Source organism: Notolabrus celidotus, chromosome 18, assembly GCF_009762535.1.
Source record: "Notolabrus celidotus isolate fNotCel1 chromosome 18, fNotCel1.pri, whole genome shotgun sequence".
Classification (NCBI taxonomy): Eukaryota; Metazoa; Chordata; class Actinopteri; order Labriformes; family Labridae; genus Notolabrus; species Notolabrus celidotus.
In genome coordinates this window covers 2,671,342-2,683,646 of record NC_048289.1, presented here as the reverse complement: position 1 = coordinate 2,683,646, position 12,305 = coordinate 2,671,342, and the positions used below count along the sequence as shown (strand labels likewise).

The following is a 12,305-nucleotide window of genomic DNA, read 5'->3' as shown; positions in this document are numbered from 1 at the left end:
ACAAATTCAACATATCCCCTTGATTTGTTTGCAACCCTGTATCCTGATCACGTATGTTACCAGACTCACTTCTTAATATGTTAAATCCCTTTAAGTCTGCTATGTTGTATAAACATCAGATGATAAACTACCAGTCAAAAGTTTGGAAACACCTTCTCATTCAAGGGTTTGTATTTATTGTAGTGATTGTAAAGACTGTAGATTAATACTGAAGACATCCACACTATGAAAGAACATATATGGAATTATTGAATGAACAACAAAGTGTTAAACAAAGCAGAATATGTTTTATATTTTAGATTCTGTAAAGTAGCCCCCCTTTTTCCTTCATGACAGCTTTGCACACTCTTGGTATTCTCTCAGTCCGCTTCATGAAGTGGTCTCCTGGAATGGTTTCTAATGAACATGAGCCTTGTCAAGAGTTCATTTGTAGAATGACTTGCCTTCTTAATGTGTTTGAGACCATCAGTTGTGTTGTTCAGAGGTAGGGTTAGTACACAATGGATAGCCCTATTTGACTACTGTTGTAATCCAGATTATAGTAAAACCAGATTATTTCATAGTTTTGATGTCTTCAGTATTAATCTACAATGTTGAAAATAATTAACATAAATACAAACCATCGATTGAGAAGGTGTGTCCAAACTTTTGACTGGTAAAGATTATTTTATTGGTTTTTAATGATTTATGTTTACAGTTTTTAAAAATAGTCCCAGTGATTCCTCGTCAGTGATCGTTCCATGGTGATGGATTCTTCTCTGCCTGTTTCGGTGGATTGAACATGAAACTGTCCTCATTCAGCTCTCCTTCTTCTCTGAGCTCTGTGGTTCACACACCTTTAAAAAGAAACTAATGTCACAACTTTGAACCCTGCTGCTATCATCACCACCGCTCATGGTTTAACTTTCTTTGCAGAGATCGCTAACCTAAAGTTTCTCTCACCTGCTCCACTCCTTCATCATATTGATGGACAGGATCCAAGATGAAAATGTCTGTAGCCTGCTGATTTAGCATGCTAACAGGAGCTAACGGTTTAGCCACATTGTTTTGATGCTAACAAAGCTAACGGTTTCCCCTCACCTTACGGTCTATGGTGTCAACAAGCAGAAGCTAAATGTGTCTGAACTCTTTTCTGTGGATTGATTTGACATGACGTGAGGCTCATGTTAGTGAGAGTTAATAACTGTTGTCAAAGGGTTTGGACCAATCAGCATCAAGCATCTTACACAGCCAGAAGATCAGTAAGAGAGCCGGGTATTAAAGAAATGTTAGTCCAGCTATGATGTTTAAATGTCATCCAGAGGTGGAATCATTGTTTTGATCATTGAAAGTTGACGATTAGCACCACTATTAGTGAATTAGGAGTTATTTGCAATGATGATTAATTGCAAAGTAGACCATTTAAATGTATGCAAACAACACTGGAGCATGGAGACTCTGTTTGCTCTGCAGCACAGTTTCCAGAGCGTTTAACCCGTTGAGCGTGCGTTGTGAACTAGACTCTGTTTTGGCTCATTTGCAGGTTTAGCGGTGCGAAAGCCGCGCAGTCCTTCTGTGAATTTGGTCTAGAGTGTTTTAGTGAAGTAATGAGGCCCTGCCATCCTGAGAACTCACCAATTAGATGCAAGACTCCCCCTCTTCTCTCTAATGAAAAAACCTCTGTTAATCACCTGCCCTCCACTGCAATGCTTTGAAGCCCGGGCTGTGCACTCGCCAGGCTTTGATACGATGCATGAAAGGGGAGTGAAGGGTAAAAGGAGTGGATATGGAGAGCGGAGAGAGAAAAAATCAAGCTTCAAAGAGTAGGACAAATAACTACGCTAAGACTGTGGTGTGAATATGTATTTGCATCTCAGAGAGAGAAGACGCAACATCATGTGATGAGTCATTTAACCAAATCATTCCACCACAGCTACGGTCTTCTCTTTGTTTACAGGTCTGATGCTCTCAGCCTATGCTCGTGTGGGGGCCGTGCTGGGGGACAAGGACCTCCTGGAGAGGGGGATAGAGGCTGGACACTTCCTGAAGGAGCACCTGTGGGATGCTGAGCGGCAGACCATCCTACGATCCTGCTACCGTGGGCACCAGATGGAGGTTGAACAGATGTGAGTGGAGAGTTTTGATAAGGTGGCCACTGAGATTCTCAGGCCCTACACACTTGTTTAATAATCAGCTTATTATGATATGAATTACAGGGTAACATACATAAACACTACTGTCTGACTAAGGTTAGGAACACACTAGACGACTGTTACGGTCAAATTCCACCAGATCCGTGTCCGGTCGGTCTCAGATCCATCACAGCACCGGATCTGATAGGTTTCTATTCTAGTCAGTGTGTTAACTTCCACTGGATCCGCTCCGTTGCATTCCGGCTGTGTCTCTGATCCGGCAGGTCGGAGCCCTCCGGATCAGATACACAAGACTTCTATTTTTGCAGGATGCCGGAGCACGACGTATCAATCTCAACAGAGCAGATGGAGCGGGACAGGAAGTCAGGTTTCACCAAAACAAAATGAAAACATCCGGTTAATTTTCAGAATAAAACACTCTGTGTTATCACCAGATCGTATTTCACTTAACTACAACAACAAACCAAAGTCATGATGAGCGGAGCCAGGCCTGGAGTCAACAGGTCAGAGGTTTTCAGAGGAGCAGAAAGACAACATAGATGAGGACAGGAGGAGGAGAATCCTTGATTCAGTGATTACTGTGGGGAAACCTCGTCACATGACTCCAGCTGCCCGGTGGTCCTGCTCTGGATCTGGTGGAAGTCTGATGTTAGATCTCAACCACACACACATAAAGACAGTTCAGTACATTTTTTAACATCACAATCCTCTGAACACACACACCTTATGATTCCTCAAACCGCTCGACCACATACATAACATTTGAGGTAATGATTCCACAGACATGAGATCTCTCAGAAGCTCGCTTGATCAAACGTGACTTCAGAGGATATACAAACACAGACGTCGTCAGCCGGTCGTCCTGGCGTGTGTTCTGTCATGCAGCAACAAAAACAAGGAAAATAGTCTGGGTAAATTATGACACAAGCTCTTCTTCTTTTTCAATACTCCACTTGCCTCAGGGTACGTTTGCATTTGTGTGTGTTTTCATGGTTATGTGCTGCAAAAGAACGCAACATCCAGTATGTGACGCTTCCCAGTCCGCTCCTCTTATTGGTTATTGTACGTATTCTGTGCGGTACACCGACCCACAATCGGCTTCAAAACAGCGCTTCAGGAACATACAGGTGACGTCATGGTTACTACGTTCATTCATTATACAGTCTGTGCTCTCGCCCAGTGACAGCTGGGATAAGCTTCAGGCACCCCCAGCAACCTCAAATGGGGAAAGTACAGTGCACTCTGTACAGGGGGATATTTCAGTATTTGTTGCAGTTTTAAGTGTTATACTTTTCATCCATCCATCCATCCATCCATCCATCCATCCATCCATCCATCCATCCATCCATCCATCTATCAATCAATCTTTATTTGTATAGCGCCAAATCACAACAAACGTTATCTCAGGATGCTTTTAAAAACACAGGAGTTCTAGACCACTCTATGTCAAATTATGAACAGAGACCCAACTTCAAGACAAGATAAGACTCAGTCTGACCCCACCTTAATCCACCATGAGCATTGCACCTCACAGTATTTAGCTAGTTACAGTGGAGAGGAAAAACTTCGTTTTAACAGGCAGAAACCTCGAGCAGAACCAGACTCATGTTAGACAGACATCTGCCTCGACCGAGTTGGGTCTGGAAAGAGGGATAGAGGGGAGTAAGAGAGAGAGGTAATAGTGATAAGACGGCCATCCATTCATCCATCCATCCATCCATCCATCCATCCATCCATCCATCCATCCATCCATTTTCTTCTGCTTATCCGGGGTCGGGTCGCAGGGGCAGCAGTCCAAGCAAATTGACCCAGACATCCCTCTCCCCAGCAACACTTTCCAGCTCCTCCTGGGGAATCCCGAGGCGATCCCAGACCAGGCGGGAGATATAATCCCTCCACCGCGTTCTGGGTCTACCCCGGGGCCTTCTCCCAGTTGGACATGCCCAGAACACCTCTAAAGGGAGGCGTCCGGGAGGCATCCTTATCAGATGCCCGAACCACCTCAGCTGACTCCTTTCGACAGGAAGGAGCAGCATCTCTACTCTGAGCTCCCTCTGGATGTCTGAGCTCCTGACCCTCTCTCTAAGGCTGAGCCCAGACACCCTTCAGAGGAAACTCATTTCAGCCGCTTGTATCTGAGATCTTATTCTTTCGGTCATGACCCACAGCTCATGACCATAGGTGAGGGTTGGAGCGTAGACCGACTGGTAAATCGAAAGCTTTGCCTTCCGGCTCAGCTCCCTCTTCACCACGACGGTCCGGTACATTTTACCCCCACTCGCGAACAAGACCCAGATATACTTGAACTCCTTCACTTGGGGCAAAGTCTAGCTCCCCATCGAGAGAGGGCAATCCACCGTTTTCCTTTCATCATTTTCCTGATATAGTGTATTTATCAGCTTTGAAGAACTGTTCAGCCTCTTTTGTGATGAAGGTTTGGATGAAGTAAAGATGCCCATTGAGTCCGGATCCTGATCCCAGCAGAGAAGTTTTAAAAAGTGTCTTATAATCTTGAACCCTGATCACAACATTGAATAATCAGCAGCACCATAAACTCATTCATTAACTGAACATCTGGTGGCAGCGTTCACTTCTTGACTTGGTTGTAAAGCGTATAAACACATGCAGTCACAGTCACATGAACACACAGCACCTTGTTGTTGATCATACCTTCTGTTCCAGGTGTCCTGGTTCTGTTGGCCAGCGCTGTGCCCTAGATACCGCAGATGAGTGAGAGTAAAATGCCACAGAATAAGCAGAAAAAAATGTGCCATGACACCAACAACACACATGATGAAATGTACACAATACGAAACACACACAGGAACAGATTCACTCTGGTGCCTAAAGACCCTGGCCTTGTTCCACGCTTCCTGCTCATTCGTAATTGTCCAATTTGGTGTGGTGTCAGCAGAGAGGATGCCCACCAGGAGCCTTTTCTCAGGCCTGCTTTAGTCCCCATGAGGGAATGACTGGTGGGCCATGCAGGAAGAATGGTAGGTGCTGGGACTAACTGGGTTAATAGGCTGTGGAGGTGTTGAGGAGCTGATGCCATAGTTTTCTGTGGCCTTTGCGTGGCACTGAATAATTGATGGCTCATACCGCGGTCTCCTGGGACCACAGTTTGGCCTGGTAATGGAAACACTGAGGCAGTGGCAAGTTCTCAGTGGGACACTGGGGATGTTACTCATTCTTACTGGAGTCATAAATCATATTTCATTTAAGGCAAATGAAACGATTCCATGGCTTACCTCTCTGGCTGTGTATCTTCCCGCCTACATGCTTACACTTTCTGCAAGAACTTAAAGCATCTGAGCAATCTGAAGTTAGAGAGGCTGGGTGCACAAGAATGATAATGGAACATACAAACCTCAATCCCAGTGAAGTTTAGATGTTGTGTAAAACCTCTAAGAGGTCCCCAAAACATGTCTTTAAAGTTTATGCTCAAAAAAACACTTTGAAATCAGATTTTGGCATGCCTGAAAAACCCTCTTCTTCAGCAGTCCTCAGAACACTCTGTTTTCCCTCTGACCCCGCCCCCTCAGGAAGTGGATGTGGCCTCGGCTCTCCAGCACGTTGATCTAATGTTTACATGTTGGCTGAATATACACGGCTGCTCAGAGATCACGTTACTTCAACCCTCTGAATCTGATCCAGAATCTGATCCTGATGGAGAGGCGCCTGCAGCAGGACCTTTCTGAACCATTGGTCACAGATTCTGTGTTTCTTGTTGTTTTATTTGTCAGTATGTCGACGTGTGTCTTGGTACACAGCTACGAACATGTAGCTATGTAGCTATGCTAACTAGCGCTAGCACTTTTCCATGACAAATAAAAATCATCCACTAGATCTTCAAATCTGCAGACGTGGGGAGTCAAAGCGACCTTTGTGTTTATTAAGACAGCCTACAACTAGCATGCCTCCCTCCTAAGCTCCTTGTTAGCACACATGTGTGCAGGGAATGAAAAACAGAGGAGGGGTTGAGTTGTATTTTATACAGTCTATGGGCTGAACAAGCTCTGATCTCTGATTTCAGTTACAGACCGGATATTGTTGTTACGTAACAAAAACACTGAAAACTGAAACGGCTGGTTTCACACACATTTACAGAAAGGTGTAGAAATCAGAACAGGGGCAGTCTAACGAAGAGCCCTTCGTTACTCATGACGGACGGCTGTTGTGTGCCAGGGCAGTAGTGCGAATATGTCGAAATTGTTTGTTTGACTTACCTGTGGTTGCTGTTCTGTGTCCGCTCCAGGGTGTTCCGGTTAAAAGATTCCCCGAGGAACGGACACCCAGATAAAGGTTCCGGGGTGGGACCAGAGCAAAAATTGGTCAGGGGGGGGTCTGAATTTAGCGGTGCAAGGGAATGAATTAAATGGCATGGTTTAGACGTATTTTAGGAAATGTGGGAATTATGAAAAGTTGTTAATATTGTGGACATAAAGTCAGGAACAGGGGAAGGTGTCTAAGTTAATTAGAGAGCGGAATAAGTAATTTGTGAACACCTCCCAGATGGTTTGGTCCAGGAGGCCAATTAGTGCTGCACTATAAAAGGTGCCAGTTATAATCTGTCGGTGTTCGGTGTTGGTTGGTGTCTGATGGCTGTTTGTCCAATAAACCAGTTTGTGGTACACCTGAACCACCTCCTGTGATTTGTTCATCATGCCTGCTGTATCATCCAGCCACTAAAGGATCAATCTAACAGGCAGAATTGATTTTTTTCATTCTCGGGGGGTTTGTAGACATGCCAGGGACACATATTTCAGGTAGAGAACCTTTAAAAAGTCGATTTTGCACGATATGTCACCTTTAAATAACTATTATTTTATTTCAATTCTCAGATATAGACAGTTGGGAAATATATTTGTTCTTTTATTTATTTGTAAACATTTTTAAAGTGTATTGTAACTCAAATAAAACCACTGCACACTTTTTTTCAGCACCTTTTTAAAAAACTGAAATCACCGTACAAAAATACCTTGTTCGAAAATGTAAAGTGAACGATTCCCAAATGAAAGTATGAAATATTAAAACAAATAAGGTCAATCTCTTTAAATAAACTTAAGAGCAGCTTCTGCTCCTCGCTGTGAATTGACATGTTTCTCTTCAGGAGTATCAGGGAAAGACAAAATGCTGCCGTACCTCAGACTGTAAACACAAAGGTGCATCCTGAACCGCTCGGTCTTCACCTGCTGCCTCCATGTCTGTTACGCTCCACTCAGTGAGTGACGAGAGAGCAGAACAAGAGACTTCATGATGTTGAACAAGTGGAGTGAAATGCAGATAGCGCCTTCTACTGTTTAAAAATAATATAGCAATACAAATTTTGTTGAATCGATTTTAATCCACCCTTATTTGTATCTATTTTCTTACCATCCTGTGATTTATCCTTACATCCCTACTCAATATATGTCTGGACAAATCAGGGCCAAGTTTATCTACCAAAACATTCTCAAGCTAAAACATCCTCTCCTCTGTTTGTACCCATCTCTCTATGATAGTCGTCCCTGAAACTCTGCCTGTTTCCTCCAGATCTCCTCCCATATCTGGCTTCCTGGATGATTATGCTTTCATCATCTGTGGCTTACTGGACCTGTACGAGGCCACGCTGCAGACGGAGTGGCTGGAGTGGGCAGAGGAGCTGCAGCTCCGGCAGGATGTGCTCTTCTCTGATGAGCAGGGTGGAGGCTACTTCTGCAGCGACCCTGCTGACCACACTGTACTGCTGCAACTCAAAGAGGGTGAGAAATGCACCTATTATACATAAATAGGTATCATCAGTGTTCACTTTGGAGCACTTTACCTGTCCCTTACATCAATTTTCAACCACCATGGTGACCAAAAAGGAGGCTGTGTAAGTAAGTTGTGATATTCCTCTCTGGTGTTTCAAATCCACACAAAGTCAAACTTCTGTACTTCTCGAAGCACCAACACAAATTTATTAAATATATATTAACTTTCATTTATTTAATATGTTAACATAGCTAAGCTAAAGTGCTGAGTCGTTCATATCTGACCAGACAAGCAAGTCACTGAAAGAGGAGAGAGGTGTGAATGTGTGACCAGAACAAGTGTGAATGAGCGGTGGGACAAGGACAGACTTCCTTTAACAGGCAGAAACCTCCAGCAGGACCAGACTCATGTTAGACACACATCTGCTGAGACCGTGTTGGAGTTTAGTAGTAGTTGTAGCAGCTGGAGTCTGGCACGTCCACAGCAGCAGAGATCCAGATGAACCTACGAGACAAGGGAGCTCAGGGACTCCAGAAAGGTCTATGGTTAGTAACTTTAATGGGACAGGAAGATGTAAAGTAAGAGATGGGGGGAGACCACAGTGTGCCAGTCCTCCTGGCAGTCTAAGCCGATAGCATCTTAGCTAAGAGCTGGTCCAAGCCTGATCCAGCTCTAACTATAAGCTTTATCAAAAAGGAAAGTTTGAAACCTACTCTTAAAAGTGGAGAGGGTGTCTGCCTCCCGGACCCTGACTGGTAGATGATTCCAAAGGAGAGGGGCCTGATAACTGAAGGTTCTACCTCCCATACTACTTTTAGAGACTTTAGGTACAATGAGCAGGCCTGCATGTTGGGAGTGTAGTGTTCTAGAGGGGTAATAGGGCACTATGAGCTCTTTAAGATATGAAGGTGTCTGATCATTAAGAGCTTTGTAGGTCAGAAGAAGGATTTTAAATTTTTATTTTTTTTATTTTGATTTGGCCTTGTTCCCTTTATTTCATAGGACAGCTGAAGAGAGACAGGAAATGTGGGGAGTAGAGAGAGGGGGAAGACATTCAGGAAATGGTCGACTGGCCGGGAATCAAACCGGCATCCCCTGCGACGAGGACTGTAGCCTCTGTACGTGGGGTGCTTAGACCGCAAGGCCACCAGCGCCCCAGGATTTAAATTCCGTTCTAGACTTTATGGGGAGTCAGTGTAGAGAAGCTAACACGGGAGAGATGTGCTCTCTCTTCTTAGTACTCGAGCTGCAGCGTTTTGGACTAGCTGAGTCTTATTGGTGCAGCCTGATGAAAGGGAGTTACAGCGCCCCCTCCTGCTGATTTGAACAGACAAACACACCACTCACAGTTACTGAGTTAAAAAACAACTTCATGCCAATCAGGGCAATATGGCGTGTGACTAATATTGCAGAATTTTGGGTGTATCCTGATACACGATATGTATCTTGATTTTTTTGATCAGGAAAAATGGGACGGACCTTTATACAATCTGTTTTAATAATAATAATAATAATACATTTTATTTCTAAAAGCGCTTTAAAGGATTCTCCAAGCGCTTTACAGGAAAATAAAATTATACAATAGGAAAGCAAAGAAGAGCAAGGCAGCAAAATAAAACAAAACAAGAAAAAATCAATCAATTATAGTTTCAAAGCCTTTGTAAAAAGGTGTGTTTTGAGTCCGGATTTGAATTTGGTGAGTGAGGGAGAGAATCTGAGGTGTTGGGGGAGAGAGTTCCAGAGGGTGGGGGCAGCGACAGAGAAGGCCCTGTCCCCCCAGGTTCGGTGCTTGGGTTTGGTGAGAGGGGTGAGGAGGTTGGCGTTGGTGGAGCGGAGGTTGCGGGAGGGATTGTATGGCTGCAGAAGGTCGGTGAGGTAGGAGGGAGCTAGATTGTGGAGGGCTTTGTAGGAGATGAGGAGGATCTTGTACTGGTATTCTGGAGGGGATGGGAAGCCAATGGAGGTTCTGGAGGATTGGGGTGATGTGGTCTCTGGAGCGGGAGTGAGTGAGGAGGCGTGCAGCTGAGTTTTGTATGTATTGTAATTTGTTGAGGAGGGTGTTGGGTGAACCGTAGAGGATGCTATTGCAATAATGGAGTCTTGAGGTGATGAAGGCGTGGATGAGAGTTTCAGCTGCAGTGAAGGAAAGGGAGGGGCGGAGACGGGCGATGTTTTTGAGGTGGAAGAAAGCGGTTTTTGAAATATTGTTAATGTGTTGATGAAAGTTGAGTGACTGATCATAAATGATACCAAGGTTACGGATGTGGGTGGATGCTGAAACAGTGGAATTATCAATAGTGAGGGAGAAGTCTGGGCAGGTGGAAGTGAGGGATTTTGGGCCTATGATAAGAATTTCGGATTTATTACAATTGAGTTTGAGAAAGTTTGTTTGCATTTATTTCAGTGAGGCAGTTTGTGAGGGTGTTGTGGGAAGCAGCGGCGATGGATGTGGTTGAAATGTAAAGCTGGATGTCGTCGACATAACAGTGGAAATGGAGGCCACGGCGGCGTATAATGTGACCAAGGGGGAGCATGTAGATGACGAAGAGGAGGGGACCAAGCACTGAACCCTGGGGGACACCATGAGAGAGGGGGGCTGTGCGTGACTTGAGGTTGTAGATGCTGATAAACTGGTGGCGGTCAGAGAGGTAGGATTTGAACCAGGAGAGGGCGGTGCCAGTGATACCGAGGGAAGATTGAAGGCGGGTGAGGAGGATGGAGTGATTGAGGTTGTCGAAAGCTGCACTAATGTCCAGGAGGAGGAGGATGCTGAGGGAGTTGTTATCAGATGAGAGGAGGAGGTCGTTGGTGATTTTGAGAAGGGCTGTTTCTGTGCTGTGATGAGTTCTGAATCCGGATTGAAATGGTTCGTACAGTTGATTGGAGTGAAGATAGGCTTTGAGCTGGGTGGCGACAGAGACCGATTTTGACACAATAGGAAGAGTAATAAAGACAGAATTACATTTGTAAATTTGGGACGATCCTGAGCTGAGGAGGAAAGAGAAGGAGACGGCGTAAGTAGCAGATGTGATCATGATGATGGGAGGAGATGAGCAGACATTACTCTGATCTGTCTGCCTGTTCTTCATGCTCTGTCTCTGGCGTGAACGGCCCTGTATTTCAGTGCAGACCCTGATATAATACACCATGATGCTTCTATTTCAGTTACATAAAGCACTCCAGTTCACTTACTGTTCAGTGGTTTTTATTCAAAGATGAAACTGTAACGCCCGGCTTCATGTGATCAAACAAAGCTTTCATTTACAGCCTCAACTCACTTTGTGGTTGCCAGATCCTCTGAGCTGCTTGTGTGGTGTGTGTCTGTGAGAGAGAGAAAATGTATCATCATTTCATATATTTTAAAGTCTAATGACGGGGGCTCTCTGTTAAGCTGTATTTGAAGTGGTAAAGTGAGATCACTCCACTTTGCGTTGGGGTCTTGTCACACCCTATCAGGATTTTATCACCCATAACTTCCTGCTAACCATACATCATCCTGCTTATTACCCAGCTACTAACTTAAGATACAAACACGTTGTTAAAATCATTGATTAAAGATGATTTTATTGATTTAAATGATTTACAGTTTTTAAAAATAGTCCCAGTGATTCCTCATCAGTGATCGTTCCATGGTGATGGATTCTTCTCTGCCTGTTGTGGTGGATTGAACATGAAACTGTCCTCATTCAGCTCTCCTTCTTCTCTGAGCTCTGCGGTTCACACACCTTTAAAAAGAAACTAATGTCACAACTTTGAACCCTGCTGCTATCATCACCACCGCTCATGGTTTAACTTTCTCTGTAGAGATCGCTAACCTAAAGTTTCTCTCACCTGCTCCGCTCCTTCATCATATTGATGGACAGGATCCTATATGAAAATGTCTGTAGCCTGCTGATTTAGCATGCTAACGGATGCTAGCCACATTTTTTATCAATATGATGCTAACAGATTGGAGTTGTTGTAGAAACTGTTGACAGATCATAGCTGTATTAATGTGCTTCTGTGTGTGGACGTGTGCGTGTCCTTATGTCATCACACCTGCACCTGTTTGTGTGTGTTTGTGGGCATTCTGTCATTTGTTGTGTTGCAGCAGTGGTGTTGCTACAAATTAGGGACCATGGGTGGTGATTTGAGTGGGTCCCTAAGAAACTGAAAAGGGTTCAAAATGAAGCTGAAATTAACAGAATTGAAATTCTAAATCTGAAAAGAAAACAGCTGTCACTTTTTCATGATTTACAAAATTCAAATACTATAGTGTTTCTGCAGCAGAGGTTAATATATCACAGGAGCTAAATGTATGGCTCAGTGGTTCAGTGGCTCAGTTCTCAATCTGAAGGTCGGCAGTTCGATCCCAGCTCCTGCAGTCACATGCTGAAGGGTCCTTGGGCAAGACACTGAACCCCAAACAGTGGCGGCTGGCCAATAGAGGGCGCTAGG

At 44.3% G+C, this 12,305-nt stretch overlaps 1 protein-coding gene across 1 annotated transcript in view; it reads left to right on the top strand.

Moving 5' to 3' along the window:
* The window catches only part of spata20 (spermatogenesis associated 20), a 71,956-nt gene that overhangs the window by 20,598 nt on the left and 39,053 nt on the right, over nucleotides 1-12,305 (top strand). Inside the window, exons 12-13 of the mRNA XM_034708496.1 lie at nucleotides 1,937-2,105; nucleotides 7,668-7,876. Coding sequence (XP_034564387.1) covers nucleotides 1,937-2,105; nucleotides 7,668-7,876 — 378 coding nt within the window. The remainder of the gene's footprint in view (nucleotides 1-1,936; nucleotides 2,106-7,667; nucleotides 7,877-12,305) is intronic.